We start from the raw sequence: 19454 nt of genomic DNA, 5'->3' as shown, positions 1-19454 counted from the left end.
AACTTAAAAAATAAAAATAAAATATTTAAAATGAGATGAAAGGAGTATTTAATTTTCCTTTCTTTTCCTTGGTTTCTTTTCAACAATCATTTTTATATGTATATATATATTTTTCCTTTTATTTCCTTTCCATTCCAATCCTTAATTTCCTTTTCATTTCGGACTCACAAATGTAGTCTTAAAGTTAGGACTACTCAATTGATAGATGATGTGTAGGCTTTTGGTAAAGGTCCATAAACTAATCCAATATTTGTCCAAGATTCTACTTTAATGTCATTACTAAAACGACTTTTTATATAACATTGGTCCATGAACATAGATTCGGCCTTGGTAGTCCCTGGTTTCCTTGTATTCAAATGTAATGAATACGCCTTTCATGATATGGAGCGCGTCCTTTAAAGTATAAACATCTTTTCTAAGAATTTCCAACTTTTAAAGGTGATAAAATAATAAAATGTTGTTTTAATAATTGAAATTTCTAAATAATAAAAACATACCATCAATGGAAATGCATATGACATTATGTGTTACAAGCAATATTAGCATTCAATCATTAAGGTCTCGCAAAGCAAATCCTTTGTGGGCCTAAACTCAATGCCTTGTAAAAATAAGCCTACAAAGTTTTGTTTATTATCATAGCTCTTCACCCGACAACGCATCAATATAGGTATATGGGTAGCACCAGTTTTAAAGTCCCATATTTGAATTTCCATCCACCCAGCTTTCCTAAGTTTGGGATGACCTCTATTTTGGTAGTCCTCAATGGGGTGCTACGAGACTCGTCCATTTTCCTCTAACAAGGACATGAGGTGGAGCAAGTAAATTAGCAAGTTGCCTCTTATCATATAACCAATCAAGCAATCATCTCGCTAATCAATCTTCAGGCCGAATTTCATCATCTATTTTCACCAGACCATTGACCATGGAGTGTTTTGTAGGAAGTTTGTACACAAGATAACATGCATAACTTGTTTCAAGTGACAATAGTTCAAATTAGAATTCAGTAGTAATGGTAAAAAAAAAATTATTTTACACGACTCAGCCATCAATTTAAACCCGGATAACAATAGAGAAAGCAAACAATTTTTAATAAGAGTTGTATGATCTTTAATATTAATTATACCAAGAGAAACATAACACACACACATATAAAATATGGGTTATATATAAATACATCGAAGATTTTCATTATCTGTCGAAAAAACGAAGATCCATGAATCTAATGAATATGCATCTAATATGAATGCATAAAACAAAGAGAGTGATTCTTTTTACTCCCTAACCCCATGGCCTTAAATTTTTCTTTTTCATTTTCTTGAATAACAAATTTAATTTACTCTTAAACTACACCAATTAATACTAATCTATCCAATTTCAAGATTTGAACCTTGGTTTTATCTGGAAAGGCAATAGCCTCTTTCAAATGCTGACCCAAATGGTCTTTACTCCAAGTAATGTTCTACCGAAGATGATTAATTTTAGTGAGTAAATTGATAAGGAAAAGACAAAACTGTTTGAATCTGGTGAAGGTTTCTATATCCGTTGTTACATTCCTCGCAAAGAGTGTCATATGGACTCCTCTTACAAAACTGCTACTAGCATATGATGTTTCTTCATATTTTTAGAAATAGAAAACCACTGTTCATTAATAAATATCTTAGTAGTTGAAATCGCCATACTCTTAAAGCAAATAACTAAAAAACATTGATGATAGTTGTATGTGAAGAAAGTAAGTTATGCAAAAAAAAAACCAACGGTACCAATAGGAGACACGAACCTCCCTTGAAAATTTAAAATTTGATATAGATTTATAAGTTTTTTATGCATTTTTTAATTTTGCCTCCTTTTGATATTTTTCTATGTTTTTTTATTTTATTTTATTTTAAATTTTACCCCCTTTTAAACTTTTTTCTAGTATCGTCCCTGATAACATGGTGATATAGAATTTTGTATAGGTGACCTTTTAAAGACATTTGACAACTATTAATAAACTATAGCACTATTCGTATGTGTATAGTTAAATCGATATGTTGATGGGGTTGAGGTGCAAATCACATTGGGTATAAAACTATATACTATAACGTTTCCGGATATTACTAAATGGTCATGCAATTAGTCACTTACATGTTACACTAAAATTACTAGCAAAATGATCAATTATGAATCCCATTTCAATCATTCAATGAGATAAAGAAATGTGTCATACAACCGACTTTAAGGAGACTTGAATCTATGAAATATAATGCAAGTTCATACGATGAGATCGTGAAGTCATCTCCAATCACGACTATAGTGTGTCGTTAAGGAAGTCAATTCCTATGGAGTCCGGGTTTCATAAGCTTTGTTTTGGGAGAATGCCTATTGTGATATTCTTATTTTTGGTAGTAAAATGAAGTACCGGGATCAAATCTAAAAATTCTATGTTATTTCGTATAAAATGGTTGCAAACTATACTAGAAATATATGAAGCATATAAAGATGCAAGGACTAATGTGAATATAGTCTAAGATTGAGGGGAACAGGGTGTCAAGTTGTTGAGACATAGTAACGGCGAATATGTACGCCCATTTTTTCTGTTTCTTACCATTGAATTTGTGTGTGTATATTGAATACAGTTTCACTTTCTTGTTCAAATTCAATTCGTATTATCGCCATTGATTTTTGTTTACAGAGCCAATTAGTAATCAACGAGCTCATTCAATAAAGTGTGTCCTTACAAACTAATTGTTTTATTTATCTCGATCTTGGAGATCATCAAAGCTACTATTTGTTTGGTAAAGCAAGGGGCATATTTTACTCGTTTGCTAGTGAAAGAATAAAATCCAAAAACAAAAGAAATGGTGCATTTTGCTTTCTTGTTTTTCTCTAATTTATATTCTTATAAAAAAGGCTTGTGATCAAGATACCAGCATTTCTAGTATTCGGTAAGTTACTAAGTTCAATAAGAATTCAATGTAAATTACTGATAAACGTCCATTTTGTGATAAAAACCCCTAGTGAAAGACTTCATTTCTATGCCTAAATGAGTTAATATTCCAGAACTCTAGATACTTAATGAAATGTATGTTTATGCAAGTTCACGGAAGATGCGAGAGAGGGTAAATGACATCAAGTAACTCAAGAAGGAAGCCTATGAAGATTACAAGACACAAAGAAGTGATTCGGAGCTGAACGAAGGCGCGAGAGGTGCAGCAGGAGCAACCAGCGCCGCTGGCCAAGAAGCACCAGCGCCGCTGGTACACCACCAGCCCTGCTGGTCAGTCTAATTCAGCAGTCGACTTTCATCTCGATATATATAAGTCGAACTAACCCTCAAAACCCTAAATAAAAAGCCGATTCAGCAGCCTTAGCCGCCAAACAACACCTCTAGGTCGATCTTGCAGATTTCTAGAAGGTTTTGGAGCCTCTAACGCCTTCCGATCTTCATCCCCGGTCTAGATCTAGCTTTTCTATTTCTCTTATTTTGTTTGAACTATGTCTTTCATATTTTTAGACTTTGTTATTCCATTAATAGTGCTAGGCTAAGGGCTGAATACTTGTTTGGAATCGATGTGATCATGTAGACGTTTACTATTTTATTGTGTTTGTTAGTTTACTGTTGGAGTGTGATTTTTACTATTCATCGCATATCCATGTTTATTAGTAGTTCATGTTGCTATTGGTTTTATATCTGAACATGTTGATTTAATTCTGATGATTGTCTATGGTCATACACTAGGATTAACATGCTAGGACAGAAAACAACTAGTCGGTCTTTAACTAGGAGTAAAAAGTGATTCACTTGTAATCGAGGGATCCAGAACCATAGTAACTAGGGTGAATTGAACATGATGCTTAACAATACCAGACGCGATCCTTTGACTTGGAAACGAGCACTGTGGTCACCGGAGGGAATTATATCTGGTCATCGCTTAAGATCCGGGTAACTAAAAGATGAACTAGTAACACAAACTTTAGGTCACTTAATGCTTAAACAATGAATCTAGCGAGAATTTGTTTATAGAGTAGTGTGAGTCTAGGGACAACACTAGTAACTTAGGCAAGGTGAATCTAACGAGAATCCGAGCCGTGATGAAGTTTCCAACAGTCTAACAAACCAGTAGAATAAGTATTTGGTTGTACTATGAGATCTGAGATGTCCAAACAAGTATTTTAATTTAATTATTTGAAATTTGCTTTTCTTTCTTATTTTTAGACTAAACCTCTCGCTACTAGCGGCGTGGCTTTGATTTACTTTTCAGTCATTAATTAGCTAAAATAGGAAATCGTGACAAACCCGCAACCATTAGAATTACACATAGGCTTAGATTAGGTAGTGCAATGCGTCCATGCGAACGATTCTATAGCTTATCACTAGACTATAATACATTAACCGGGTTTGTTGCCCGTAAGTGTGGTTTTGTTTAAGTTAGTAATTACTTGTACAACATTATAAATTTAAATACTCGTAAAACAAACGCACATCAAGTCCTTTTGGCGCCGCTGCCAGGGACGCGACGCATTCTTTAGTTTAAGTAGTGTAATTCGACCCTATTTTATGTTTCGGTACCAGATAGTTACTTTTCAATTTTTCATTTTAGGTAAGTCAGGGGAAACGCCCCTGGCTGGGTCCAAGGGACTTGAGGGACAAATTTTAGCAATTACAAAACCTAGCAAGTTAAATGTTATTTTGATAGTCAATGGGCCAAAACTATATATCCCTGTTATTGTTGTTGATAATCGCATTCATTTCTTATCTCTGGTTCAAACGCTTTCAACTAACAACATATAGAAAATTCTTAATTTTATGAATTGTTTCTGATTAAATAGTTTGAGTAAACCGTCAAATTGATTCGATCTATCCCTTTCAGAGATTGCAATTATTAACAAAATAACAAGTGATGTTCGTTATTTTACTCAAGTTTCCAACAAATAAGAGTTTGGTCACTTGGTAGATACTCGAGAAAAAAACAGAGAAGAAGAAATAGTGGGTTTGATGAGTGATTTTTGGATTTTAGTTTTGCAGCTGACATTTACACGGATGTTTTTACTTGTCTGCATAATTTCCACGTGTGTTGATAATTATGCCCTCAAAATTGTTATACCAAGCCTTTTACTTTAGCCGAGCAAAACACCTAACAAACTTATGTTCTATTTCATTCCTTACAAGCCTTAATTATAAGCTCCAAGACACCAATTAATTTCATATTTTCCTTTATACAACTTCCAATTGCACCTCCGTATCCATCAATGACTGACGATATATTACGATACTATTCACGATTTAATTTTCACTTATGCTCAGCCTGAGAGAGTTTAACCCTCCACATCTTTGGGTGATAAGGGTTTCTCATGGAGGGGTTTGAACTAAGGATCTATTTTGCGAGAGCTATTTAGCAGGAACCCGATTAAAATAGCAAAACAACATATATTAGATCTCCTGAGATTCGCTATTAATTCATGCCTTTCAAACAAAAAAAAGTAATTTGTAGCTTGGTCAGGTTTTCAAACTTTGCTTGTAGATCTAATTAAACCTCTTTTTATCATATTTGGAACCACGAATCTTGAAAAAAATAAGAAGCCTAATATCTTGTCTACAAATTTCAAATTAACTTTTGATGACAATAACATATTTTAACAATTGAGAATTCTAGGGAACCAAAACATCCATCAATAAAAATTAATGCATATCACATTGTCTTACATGTAATGAATCAAGGTGAAGATGCAAAGAAAACTTTTGCGGGCCTAAACTCAATGCCTTGTACAAGAAGACCTGTAAGATTACATCGATCGTAATTTTTCACGTGACAGTGCATCGTGATTGGTTTCTGGGTAGCATCCGTGTAGATGAAGTCACATATTTGAATTTCTAACCAACCATCTTTCCTCAATTTTGGGTGGCCTTTTATTCTGCGAGTCCTTTTTGGGATGTCATGGGGCTCATCAACTCTGCGTCTGATAAACGGGATATGAGTAGGAGTAAGTAAATCAACAACTTGTAGCTTCTGATTGCTCTTACCCTGGCGGGTTTTGTCGTCAATTTGTAGCAGACCACTAACCAAGGAGGGATTTGTAGGTAGTTTGTACACAAGATAACATGCATAGGTTGTTTCCAGTGACAATAACTGCGATTCCAATTCACATTCAACGGTAAACTCTTTTATCTTACAGCACTCGGCCACTAATTCAAACCTGCAGGAAAAGCAGACTTTATTTGGAAAATATGATGTTGACATTCATATATGATCCTTCACAATTAATGAATAATAACCTTAGTCCTTAGGCAATCACAACTATATTATAGATACTAAATACTGATGCGTTTTTAACAATAACAAAGATTATACATGTTCGTAAGTATATTAATGATGAGAAAGAGAGTAACCTTGATTCCGGAGAAGATTTCCATGTGAATTGTTGCATCCAGAAAAGAAAATTCGATGTTGATCCTTTTTGCAAAACTACTTTTGCCGGAAGCATATGACGTTTCTTCATACTTTTGGAAACAGAGAACCACTGTTTATTTGAATGAAAGTGAAGTGAGGAATAAAATGAAAAAGAGTGTGTAGTGATAGTGAATGCAAAATGAACATATCATGTCCATATATTGTTCAATGAATGTAATTAACTTGTTTACAATTAGTAGAGACAAAAGTAGTTTTTGTTTAAGCAAGTGGTACTTGGATAGTTGGAAGTACATACTTTTTCATCGTTTGTATGGATTAAAAAACCGTTACGAAGAAGATAGTAGAGTTCCTTGTGAGTTTTCCCCTGCATATTATCTTTTGACAATTTGGTTAATTCAGCATAATCACTTGGCAGTTTCCCTTCCAAGTCAGTGTCTAGATCTGGTTGCATATCCACCTTGATCTCACGAGCCTCCAAATTTACATCTTCCTCCTGTAGCAAATACCAAAACTGGAGCTTAATATTTCTCATATGTTGAATTACTTATAAGAGAATTTTTATTTCCCTAAATTGAGATGATGCAAGTGAACAAACACATGTTTCCAATGAACTTACGTGCTCCACGGGCTTGAATTCAATGCCTACAAGAAACAGCGCACAAATTTCACATTGATCACCTTTCTGATGAACATGATCAGGGCGCAACCGGCCTATGACTTCAATCCTAAAATCATGTTTCTTTTGGTAGTTAGTAAATTGGTATAGTGTCGTTATTAGCCATTCACCTCTTCTTTGCGCTACACATGATGTCCAATATTCTTCCTCCTCATGCAATTTGTATTTCAAGGGTACATGTTCCCCTTTATCAACATCATCAAGATATCGGTAGAAGAGGTTCATGTTGTACGTGACATTAACTGATAAGAACTCAGGGCATGCTACCAGTTTATTAGAGGAGCTAATTGATATACAAGGAAAACCTTTCCCCCTGCACATATTTCACAATGACATATGATCTATTAATGACATATGATTTAGATCTAAAGAAATTAATTAAAGGCACTTCATGTATTAGAAGATTAGTTAAAACTTCACTTAAACAAATTTAAATTAGTATTCACTTTTTTTTTTTTTAACGTTCGTGTCACGGGACGGTGATGAGCGTCCAATTTGTGATACAAAACCCCTAAGAAAAGGCTTCATTTCTATGCTTAAATAAGTTATTATTCCGGAACAATTGGTACTTATTGAATGACGTGTTTATGCAGGTTCCCGGAAGATGTGAGACAGGATAAATGACATTAAGTGACTCAAGAAGGAAGCCTATGAAATTAGAAGACACAAGGAAGTGATTCGGAAGCCAAACGAAGATGCAAGAACATGTTCAGCAGCCACCAGCGCCGCTCCTTGCATCACCAATGCCGCTGGTCGTCACCAGCGCCGCTCCCTCAGTCACCAGCGCCGCTAGCCCATGGAAAGCCCAGGACTAGCGCCGCTGCTCAGCCCACTAGCGCCGCTGGTCGGCCGAGATCAGAAACCGATTTTTATCACTATTTAAGTCGAACTAACCCTCAAAACCCTAAGGGGGCGTTTGGTTCGCGGAGTGTTTTTTAAAGGAATTGGAATCTGTCAAAGGAATTGAAATTTGAAGGAATTGGAATTTGAAAGTATGAAAATGTATTATGTGTTTGGTTTACAGAATTCAATGGAATTAAGATAAATGTATTGGGATAAAAGTTATAACAAAAGACAATACTACCCTTTTATTAAACAATTATTATAAGTTTTTATTTTTACTAACTAAATTATGAGTACTGTTGTAACACCCCGAGCTAGGGCTCGAAATATTACGGAAATCATATAGCACAAGGAGGGATTATCGTAGGCAACTAAATGACATTAATGAATTCGGTGAATCCACGACAAGTCAAATATTCAAACAATGCACAAGGAGCAAATGACCATCAAAGTTTACAAAAGAGAATTCTAGAGATGGCTATCGATCCTAAGCATTAATCCAAAAGTGGGCGAATGAATCCTTGATCCATAAAGTCCATGCCCGAAACCAAAAGCTACACCAGATCATGCATCACATCCTTGAACCACCTGATTACCTGAAAAGTGTTCTACAAGTCAACACGAGGTTGGTGAGTTCGTAGTGGTGGCCCAAGATGAACCACCGACCATAACCACATATCATAAAAACAAGAACAATTATCACATACAAGTAGTCTTACACGTCATCCAACCATTGCATCACTATATAACAAACGTATAAGAACAATCAATGCAATGTCAATGCCATGATGTGAATGATATGCATGCCAAACCAAAATACATATAATATGTAGGGCCATTATGCCATCTATGCAACGATACTCACAGGTCATCACCATGACCATTGTGGCATCTCAAAAACGTCGGCGAATATACGTCTATAAACCCGGATGACCAACACCAGTGTATACGTCTATACCTGGATGAACACATTTGTCTCAACAGACAACCAAATCATCTCAAGCAACCAACACAATGCAAGCACAACAATCCATCAATCCAACATCCAATAACCAACAATATGATGAAACTATACATACATACACTTGAGAGGGCTTGCTTTCAAAGAGTCCTCGATGTTTGTATACAGGGTGTACCAGCGGCTAACCCTCCACATCTCAAACCTTTTGAACGCGAAGTCGACTTCCATGTATGTACATCTAATCTAAATATAACCTTTCTCAATACCAACATACACAAAACATTTCAATGATTCATCCATCAATCTTCATTCAATCAACAAACAACTAATTCAAACAAATAAACACACAATGTACACTTTTCAGCCCGAATCTCAATAGAGTAGGGAGATACGAACTCACCTTGATTGGCAAAAGAGGCTAATATCGAATTAAGATGAGATTATAGGTGATTATAGTGCTCCACGCGTCCACAACCTAGTAATGTATACAAGACATGCATTATTCACCAAAGACGATTCTCTAACTAGATTTTAGCTTTACTTTATGGCTTTGAAAGACTTTCGGGACCCAACATGGTCGTTAGGGAGGTCATGTAATAGTTTGTAACCAAAATGAAGTCGCCCCAAGGTCGCCTCATTCTCAAACATAAGTTATATGTTTATTTAGTTTATGTTAATGTCTTGAATTAGGTTCCAAAGAGGACACCCAACTTTAAACGACTCGTTTGTCATGTGTAGGGCACCAATAAGGTCATAAGAGTACATTCCGGAAAGGTCGGGACGATCCTAGGATGTTAGAACTAAAGCTAGGAAAAAGTTAAGTGATTTAAGCCCCCAACTGCGCCGCAACTTATCGCTGCGCCGCAGCTGAAAAACAGACTCGCGAAGCTGCGCAGCAGCTTAACTAGCTGCGCAGCAGCTGAAAAACAGAATTGTGAAGCTGCGCAGCAGCTTAACTAGCTGCGCAGCAGCTCACCCAGTTCAGCATCAGCAACCCATTTCGACCTAAACACACCAAAACTAACCCATAACTCATTTTTGACACCCAAAATCGATTTGTGAAGCATCAAAACTCAATATGAAGCATAATTAAGCATGTTTACACATGAATAACCCAAACCCACTTTAAAATCTTTCTTCAAAACACCAAACTCAAGTTCAAATTCGGTTTAACCCATTACTAACCCTAGACAAACCCTAATTCGACTTTTGACCCGATTTGTGACCCGAAAATGTTTTGGCACAACTATAGATACATTTACTAACATGAAGTGAAGGTCATAGAGTAGAATTTACTTACCAAAAGCTTCACAAATCCTCAAACCCGAATTTGATTCAAATGAGGTCATTTCTTACACTTTGGAACCCAAGTTTTTGATATGAAGTTAAAATGGTGATAAGATTTATTATTCTTGCATTAACTAAGCTTGAATTTCCATGAACTATGAATTAAATTAGAGAGAGAGAGTGAAAGGAGAGTGTGTTCTTGGGAGTAAAGAAGAGAGAGATAAGAAGAATAAGGGAAGGAAAGGATAAGGTGGGTGGGGGGTGGGTTGACTAAGGTGGGTCATGGGTCAAGACTTTGATCCATGGGTTGACCCGTCAACATAACTAATTAGTTCAAAACCCACGACATTACATCTAGCACACCGTCAACCGGCTCATTGAGTATACAATTAGTCATTTAACTACTATAATTCATAACATGACACTTAAAGTCAACGGGTCAAAATTCATGGATGTTACATTATTCCCCGATAAAAGGATTTCGTCCCGAAATCTAATAGAACACTAATTATTAAACAAATCCGGGTACTTGGACTTCATATGATCCTCACGCTCCCAAGTGAACTCGGCTCCGCGTCTAGCATTCCATCTAACCTTAACAATGGTATAACGCTTGTTCTTGAGCTTTTTGGTTTGACGGTCCAGGATCTCTACTGGCTCCTCCACAAATTTAAATTCTTATCCACCCGAATTTCATTCATAGGCACATGTTGTGTCGGGTCCGCCAAGCATTTGCGTAGGTTGCAAATGTGGAAGACATCATGTACTCCCCCAAGTTCTTGTGGCAATTCCAACCGATAAGCAACCTTCCCAACCCGTTCAATAATCTTAAAAGGACCGATATACCTTGGCCCGAGTTTGCCTCTCTTCACAAAACGGATAACACCCTTCCATGGCGACACCTTCAACAATACATAATCCCCCGCTTCAAACTCTAGCGGTCGCCGCCTCACATCGGCATACTTCTTTTGTCTTTCACGGGCCAATTGCAATCTCTCCTTGATTTGGTAGATCACCTTTGTTGTTTCCACCACAATCTCCGGTCCAATGAGTTGGCTTTCACCGATCTCCGCCCAAGCTAAGGGAGATCGGCAAACCCTACCATATAAAGCTCTAAAAGGCGCCATTTGGATGGTGGCATGATAACTATTGTTGTATGAAAATTCCACCAAAGGCAAGTGATCTTCCCAACTCCCACTAAAATCAATGGCACATGCCCTTAACATATCTTCAAGCGTTTGTATTGTTCTTTCGGTTTGCCCATCCGTTTGAGGATGAAACGCCGTGCTCATATTTAGTCGCGTACCCATTGCACGATGAAAGGCCCTCCATAAATTCGAGTTATACCGGGAATCTCTATCGGAGATGATAGAAACCGGAACTCCATGTTTAGACACCACTTCCTTGATGTACAAACGAGCTAAGGTGTCAACACCATCGGTTTCACGAATGGCCACGAAATGAGCCGACTTCGTTAACCGATCAACTATCACCCAAATTGTATCGCGACCACTTCTTGTCTTCGGTAACTTCGTTATGAAGTCCATTGCAATGTGTTCCCATTTCCATTCGGGGGCCTCGGGTTGCACTAATAATCCGGTGGCTTCTTATGATCGGCTTTCACTTGTAAGCAAGTAAGGCACTCACTCACATACCTAGCCACATCTCGCTTCATACCCGGCCACCAATAGAAATCTCTTAAATCAAAATACATCTTATCCGACCCGGGGTGGACCGAATAAGGTGATCGATGAGCTTCATGCATGAGAAGAGTTCTTAGATTGCCGAAAATGGGAACCCAGAGCCTTCCAACTAAATAGAGCCCATTATCACTCTTCCTATCGAATTGTTGCTCCATACCATCCAAATTCTCATTACCAAAGTTTTCTGGTCGAGTGGCTTGTACTTGAGCCGCAATGATTTGATCGCGAATGTTTGGTCCTACCGTGAGGCTCATAACCCTAGCACGTCTTGGTTTAACTCGTTCCTTCCGGCTCAAGGCATCGGCTACCACATTGGCCTTACCCGGATGATAACGGATGTCACAATCATAGTCACTAAGGAGTTCAAGCCAACGTCTTTGTCTCATGTTCAATTCACTTTGATTAAAAATGTGTTGTAGGCTTTTGTGATCGGTATAAATCACGCACTTGGTGCCATAGAGATAATGCCTCCAACACTTCAAAGCAAATACTACCGCTCCCAATTCTAAGTCGTGTGTCGGATAGTTCTTCTCGTGCACCTTCAATTGGCGGGAGGCGTATGCAATAACTTTGCCCCTTTGCATAAGGACACAACCCAATCCTTGCCCCGAAGCATCACAATATACTACAAAATCTTCAACTCCATCGGGAAGGGTTAGAATGGGTGCTTCACACACATGTTCTTAAGAGTTTGGAAGGCTTGTTCTTGTCTATTGCCCCATTCGAATTTCCGTTCCTTTTGAGTCAAGAGTGTAAGAGGTTGTGCAATGCGGGAGAAATTTTCGATAAATCTTCTATAGTAACCCGCCAATCCAAGGAATTGACGGATTTCGGAAGGTGTTTCGGGTCTCCTCCAATTCTTAACCGCTTCGATCTTACTTGGGTCAACGTGAATACCGTCTTTGCTTACCATGTGACCAAGGAAGTGAACCTTCTCTAACCAAAACTCACACTTGGAGAATTTAGCATACAATTTCTCCTTTCTTAACAACTCGAGTACTTCTCGCAAGTGTTCGGCATGTTCTTCCTTCGTTTTAGAATAAACAAGTATGTCGTCAATAAAGACAATGACGGACTTGTCCAAGAAAGGGCGACACACCCGGTTCATCAAATCCATGAATACTGCTGGTGCATTGGTCAACCCGAAAGGCATAACGGTGAATTCAAAGTGCCCATACCGAGTTCGGAAAGCCGTTTTATGAATGTCATCATCATGAACCCGGAGTTGATGATAACCCGAGCGGAGATCGATTTTGGAAAAGTGCTTGGCACCTTGAAGTCGGTCAAAAAGGTCATCGATTCGAGGAAGAGGATATCGATTCTTCACCGTAAGCTTATTCAACTCCCGATAGTCTATACACATTCTAAACGACCCGTCTTTCTTCTTGACAAAGAGAATGGGAGCACCCCAAGGAGATTGACTAGGACGGATGAAACCTTTCTCTTGAAGTTCCTTAAGTTGAGCTTCGAGTTCTTGCATTTCAGTGAGGGCAAGTCTATAAGGAGCTTTTGCCACGGGTGCGGCTCCCGGAATAAGATTGATACGAAAGTCAAGTTCACGAGATGGGGGTAATCCCGGTAATTCTTCCGGAAAAACATCAGAGAATTCACAAACAATAGGAACAGTCTTCAATTCTACCTTTGAGATGGTAGCACTAAAGACTTTAGAATTTAGAGAATCGGAAGTTTCACCTTGAACTCTAAGAATTTTACCGCTAGACAACGGTATTTTAACAACCCTCTCCCCACAATCAATAGTTGCATTTACCGCCGTTAACCAATCCATTCCCACAATAACGTCAAAGCTACCGATTTCAAAAGGCATAAGGTCGATGTAGAATTCGATGTCGTTTAGAGTCAAAATACAATCACGAAGTATTTGACTAAGTTTTGCTAAGGTGCCATTTACCGTTTCTATATCGAGTACATAGTTTAGGGCACACGGATGCACATCAATCAAAGGGATAAAGCGAGAGGACACAAAACTATAATCGGCTCCGGAATCAAATAAAACCGTTGCATAATGACCATTAAGAAGAAAGGTACCTGCAACAACATTGGGATCATTACGGGCCTCATTTGCATTGACCGCAAAGGCTCGGCCACGGGGTTGCGCTTGGTGACCTTGTTGTCCCCGGTTTTGGTTAGGCCCGGCAATTTGTAGTTGATTGGGGTGAACGGCCACTTGAACTTGTTGTCCCACCCATTGAGGACAATTGTTACGGTAATGATTTGGGCTACCGCACACATAACATTCGCCTCTTCTTTGATTGCCTTGAGGAGGAAGAGCTTGAATAGGAGCTACATTGAGCGGACCCGTACCCACCCTTGGTGCCCTACATTCTTTCGCCATATGCCCCAAACGGTTACAATTAAAGCATGCCCCACATTGAACATTGGCGGGGTGGTGTCTATTGCATCTTCCACAATGTGGGTGGGGCCCCACATAAGGCTTCTTCACCGGCTCCACCGCCGCCATCACCCTACCCCGATTAGCATTCTTGGAGTCAAACCTCCCCATCTTCCTTGGACCACTTGTTTCCCCAACCTCCTTTCTTTTTGATGATGAGGATGATGATTTACTCAAAACTCCACTTCTTAACAAGTCTTCGGTAACACTACCGGCACGGTTAATAGCCTCGACCATGGAAGTAGGCATGACCGGATTGATGAGAGAACGGACTTGTTGAGTCAAACCCAAAACAAACTTCTCAATGGCCCGAGACTCGGTGCTCACTAGGTGAGGAACAAGGGTAGACAACTCTTGGAATCGTCTAACATAGCCCTTGTAGTCGGCCCCGTCCATTTTGAGATGGACAAACTCGATGGTCAAGTTTTGGAGCTCATAAGGTGGGCAAAATTTCTCTTTCACTTTGTTCTTGAAGTCGGCCCATTCCAAATTGTGGGCCCGACCCAAGGCCTTCTCTTGGTTCCACCAACTTAAAGCATCCTCCTTGAACATACCGGAGGCATAATAAATTCGGTCATCATAAGTACAATGACTCCTTTCAATCACCGCTTCAATCCTCTCAAACCATTTTATACATTCCACGGGCCCACCCAACCCATCAAACTCCGGTGCCCCACAATTCTTGAAATCTTTGAATTGACAACCTTGGCGGTACACTCCATGTTGGTTATACCTAGCCCTATAGTTATCCGCTCTTTCGAGTTCTTCTTCTTCTTCTTCTACTACAACATGAGATTGAGCACCCTCATCATTCACATTTTCCGGGTTTCCAACATTTTGATGCTCATTAGGTTGTACCCCATTGTTCCCATCAAGAGTTGCTTGGACTTGGGCAACAATAGTCGGCATGATATTGGTGACCGTTTGAGCAATCACATCCGCCAAGTTAGGCCTGGGAGCCTCACCACGACCTACCTCGGCCCCTACCTCGTCCTCCACCACGACCTCTACCACCCCGGCCCCTACCTCTACCTCCTTGCACTTCCGGTTGAGCTTCCGGTTGAGGTTCTTCCGAGTTAGCCCTATAGTTAGTTCCAGCTCTTCTTGGTCTTACCATTTCTATAAAACAAGCAAGGCGTTGACCCGAAAGTTAGTCTCAATACTCACATGTTAGTCACACAAGTTGTCAATGCCCTCAAGTCGACATAACATACACATTTCATACCATTAAGCTAAGGCAAAAGCGATAGATTTCTAGGGAGAAATTATTACTTACCATACTGAGCTCACTACAATCATTTATCATACAATCCTATAATCTAGCACGGATGGTTCAAAGTATAATCCGAATCCAATATGCTTTCTAGTTACTGATCGAGTTTGTGTACAGGGTGTACCGGCGGCTAACCCTCCACTCAATCAACTTCCCAAAAGCATATCGATTCCTTATTATGCTTTAACCAAGCGTGCGCAACCCGTGATGTCATTAAATTGCTATAACATCGGGTGACCATAAAATAGTTGATCACGCTCTTTTAGGGTTGCCACAATGTTACATCAAGTTAACGCCATAACTTCACCTCGCCCTAAATCAACAACTATTATCAAACAACAATCCATCTCAATCACAATCAAACTCAAACCAAAACCATATCGTACTCAAGTCATCACATAATTGGTCTCAACTACGAACTCCCAATGTACACTTTCTAGGGTTCACAAAATCAAGTTGCACACAAATTCCTAGCCATGCATGCTATATGAAGAGTTTTAACTTAAGCCGTAGTCTAGGTCAAACCACCTAATTCTCTACGACCTCGCATGGGCCACCATTCTGTAACACCCCGAGCTAGGGCTCGAAATATTACGGAAATCATATAGCACAAGGAGGGATTATCGTAGGCAACTAAATGACATTAATGAATTCGGTGAATCCACAACAAGTCAAATATTCAAACAATGCACAAGGAGCAAATGACCATCAAAGTTTACAAAAGAGAATTCTAGAGATGGCTATCGATCCTAAGCATTAATCCAAAAGTGGGCGAATGAATCCTTGATCCATAAAGTCCATGCCCGAAACCAAAAGCTACACCAGATCATGCATCACATCCTTGAACCACCTGATTACCTGAAAAGTGTTCTACAAGTCAACACGAGGTTGGTGAGTTCGTAGTGGTGGCCCAAGATGAACCACCGACCATAACCACATATCATAAAAACAAGAACAATTATCACATACAAGTAGTCTTACACGTCATCCAACCATGCATCACTATATAACAAACGTATAAGAACAATCAATGCAATGTCAATGCCATGATGTGAATGATATGCATGCCAAACCAAAATACATATAATATGTAGGGCCATTATGCCATCTATGCAACGATACTCACAGGTCATCACCATGACCATTGTGGCATCTCAAAAACGTCGGCGAATATACGTCTATAACCGGATGACCAACACCAGTGTATACGTCTATACCTGGATGAACACATTTGTCTCAACAGACAACCAAATCATCTCAAGCAACCAACACAATGCAAGCACAACAATCCATCAATCCAACATCCAATAACCAACATATGATGAAACTATACATACATACACTTGAGAGGGCTTGCTTTCAAAGAGTCCTCGATGTTTGTATACAGGGTGTACCAGCGGCTAACCCTCCACATCTCAAACCTTTTGAACGCGAAGTCGACTTCCATGTATGTACATCTAATCTAAATATAACCTTTCTCAATACCAACATACACAAAACATTTCAATGATTCATCCATCAATCTTCATTCAATCAACAAACAACTAATTCAAACAAATAAACACACAATGTACACTTTTCAGCCCGAATCTCAATAGAGTAGGGAGATACGAACTCACCTTGATTGGCAAAAGAGGCTAATATCGAATTAAGATGAGATTATAGGTGATTATAGTGCTCCACGCGTCCACAACCTAGTAATGTATACAAGACATGCATTATTCACCAAAGACGATTCTCTAACTAGGTTTTAGCTTTAGTTTATGGCTTTGAAAGACTTTCGGGACCCAACATGGTCGTTAGGGAGGTCATGTAATAGTTTGTAACCAAAATGAAGTCGCCCAAGGTCGCCTCATTCTCAAACATAAGTTATATGTTTATTTAGTTTATGTTAATGTCTTGAATTAGGTTCCAAAGAGGACACCCAACTTTAAACGACTCGTTTGTCATGTGTAGGGCACCAATAAGGTCATAAGAGTACATTCCGGAAAGGTCGGGACGATCCTAGGATGTTAGAACTAAAGCTAGGAAAAAGTTAAGTGATTTAAGCCCCCAACTGCGCCGCAACTTATCGCTGCGCCGCAGCTGAAAAACAGACTCGTGAAGCTGCGCAGCAGCTTAACTAGCTGCGCAGCAGCTGAAAAACAGAATTGTGAAGCTGCGCAGCAGCTTAACTAGCTGCGCAGCAGCTCACCCAGTTCAGCATCAGCAACCCATTTCGACCTAAACACACCAAAACTAACCCATAACTCATTTTTGACACCCAAAATCGATTTGTGAAGCATCAAAACTCAATATGAAGCATAATTAAGCATGTTTACACATGAATAACCCAAACCCACTTTAAAATCTTTCTTCAAAACACCAAACTCAAGTTCAAATTCGGTTTAACCCATTACTACCCTAGACAAACCCTAATTCGACTTTTGACCCGATTTGTGACCCGAAAATGTTTTGGCACAACTATAGATACATTTACTAACATGAAGTGAAGGTCATAGAGTAGAATTTACTTACCAAAAGCTTCACAAATCCTCAAACCCGAATTTGATTCAAATGAGGTCATTTCTTACACTTTGGAACCCAAGTTTTTGATATGAAGTTAAAATGGTGATAAGATTTATTATTCTTGCATTAACTAAGCTTGAATTTCCATGAACTATGAATTAAATTAGAGAGAGAGAGTGAAAGGAGAGTGTGTTCTTGGGAGTAAGAAGAGAGAGATAAGAAGAATAAGGGAAGGAAAGGATAAGGTGGTGGGGGTTGGTTGACTAAGGTGGGTCATGGGTCAAGACTTTGATCCATGGGTTGACCCTCAACATAACTAATTAGTTCAAAACCCACGACATTACATCTAGCACCCGTCAACCGGCTCATTGAGTATACAATTAGTCATTTAACTACTATAATTCATAACATGACACTTAAGTCAACGGTCAAATTCATGGATGTTACACTGTAACTGATATATAATAATAAATATATACTTAAATATTATAATATATAATATAATAATGTAATAGATAAAATCTTGATTATTGATCCACTGTGTGTGGCGCGTACCAACAACAATCAAATATCATTTTATCTTCTTCCCCAAAGTCTTCTACCTAATCTTAAATTTCAACTCCGATCAATTTTTTTTCCCAACCACCCTTTTTCTTTATTTAAGTCATACCAACAAAATCTCAATTTTAAATCCTACAACGATTAGTAACAAACTATTGCTTAACAATATAAAATAGAATCACGCGGCGGCCGCAGAAAAGAATCAGCGGCGGCGCCGGAATGGTAAGCACCGGTGGCAGAGGTAGTTAGCGGGTTGTTGGTGTCGCACAACAGCAAATGGAACCCGATGGGTGTAACATTTTTCCCAGCGACATGGTCGGAAAATCACAAGTAGCAGCGTGGCCGGAAGTCATAATCAACGACTGAGCTCGGTGTTGGATGGTGTTGATGGTCACATCCGGTGGATAATTGAATCAGTTACAAAGGATTTTTATTTATTTATATTTATTTGATCTATAGTAAAAGAGGGCATTTTGGTAAACATGAGTGAATTCCATGGATTGTTTAAAGATTCCATCAAGATGTTGAAGGAATTGTAAATTCCATGATTTAAAGAATTTGATGGAATTTCTTACATTCCAATTCCATCTTTTTCTTAATCAAACAAATGAAAGGAATGGAATTTAGATTCCAATTCCTAAGAATTTCAAAGAATTCCATGAACAAACACCCCCTAAGAGAGAGCCGATTCAGCAGCCCTAGCCGCCCAGGAATACCCTAGATCGAATTTGCAGATTTCAAGAAGGTTTTGGAGCATCTAACACCTTCTGATCTTCACTCTTGGTCTAGATCTTTCATCTTTATTTACTCATTGTTTATTGACCATGTCTTTTATCTTTTCAG

At 38.7% G+C, this 19454-nt stretch overlaps 1 protein-coding gene across 1 annotated transcript in view; it reads right to left on the bottom strand.

Moving 5' to 3' along the window:
* Nucleotides 1-5634: 5634 nt before the first annotated feature.
* Nucleotides 5635-19454, bottom strand: part of LOC122601651 — a 36778-nt gene continuing 22958 nt past the window's right edge. Inside the window, exons 4-7 of the mRNA XM_043774395.1 lie at nt 7006-7378; nt 6685-6882; nt 6368-6498; nt 5635-6174 (exon numbers count right to left, since the gene is read on the bottom strand). Of these exons, the coding sequence (XP_043630330.1) occupies nt 5694-6174; nt 6368-6498; nt 6685-6882; nt 7006-7378 (1183 nt within the window). The 3' untranslated portion in view covers nt 5635-5693. The remainder of the gene's footprint in view (nt 6175-6367; nt 6499-6684; nt 6883-7005; nt 7379-19454) is intronic.

The sequence above is a fragment of the Erigeron canadensis genome, chromosome 5 (assembly GCF_010389155.1).
Source record: "Erigeron canadensis isolate Cc75 chromosome 5, C_canadensis_v1, whole genome shotgun sequence".
Taxonomy (NCBI): domain Eukaryota; kingdom Viridiplantae; phylum Streptophyta; class Magnoliopsida; order Asterales; family Asteraceae; genus Erigeron; species Erigeron canadensis.
This window is presented reverse-complemented; position numbering and strand designations above follow the sequence as displayed.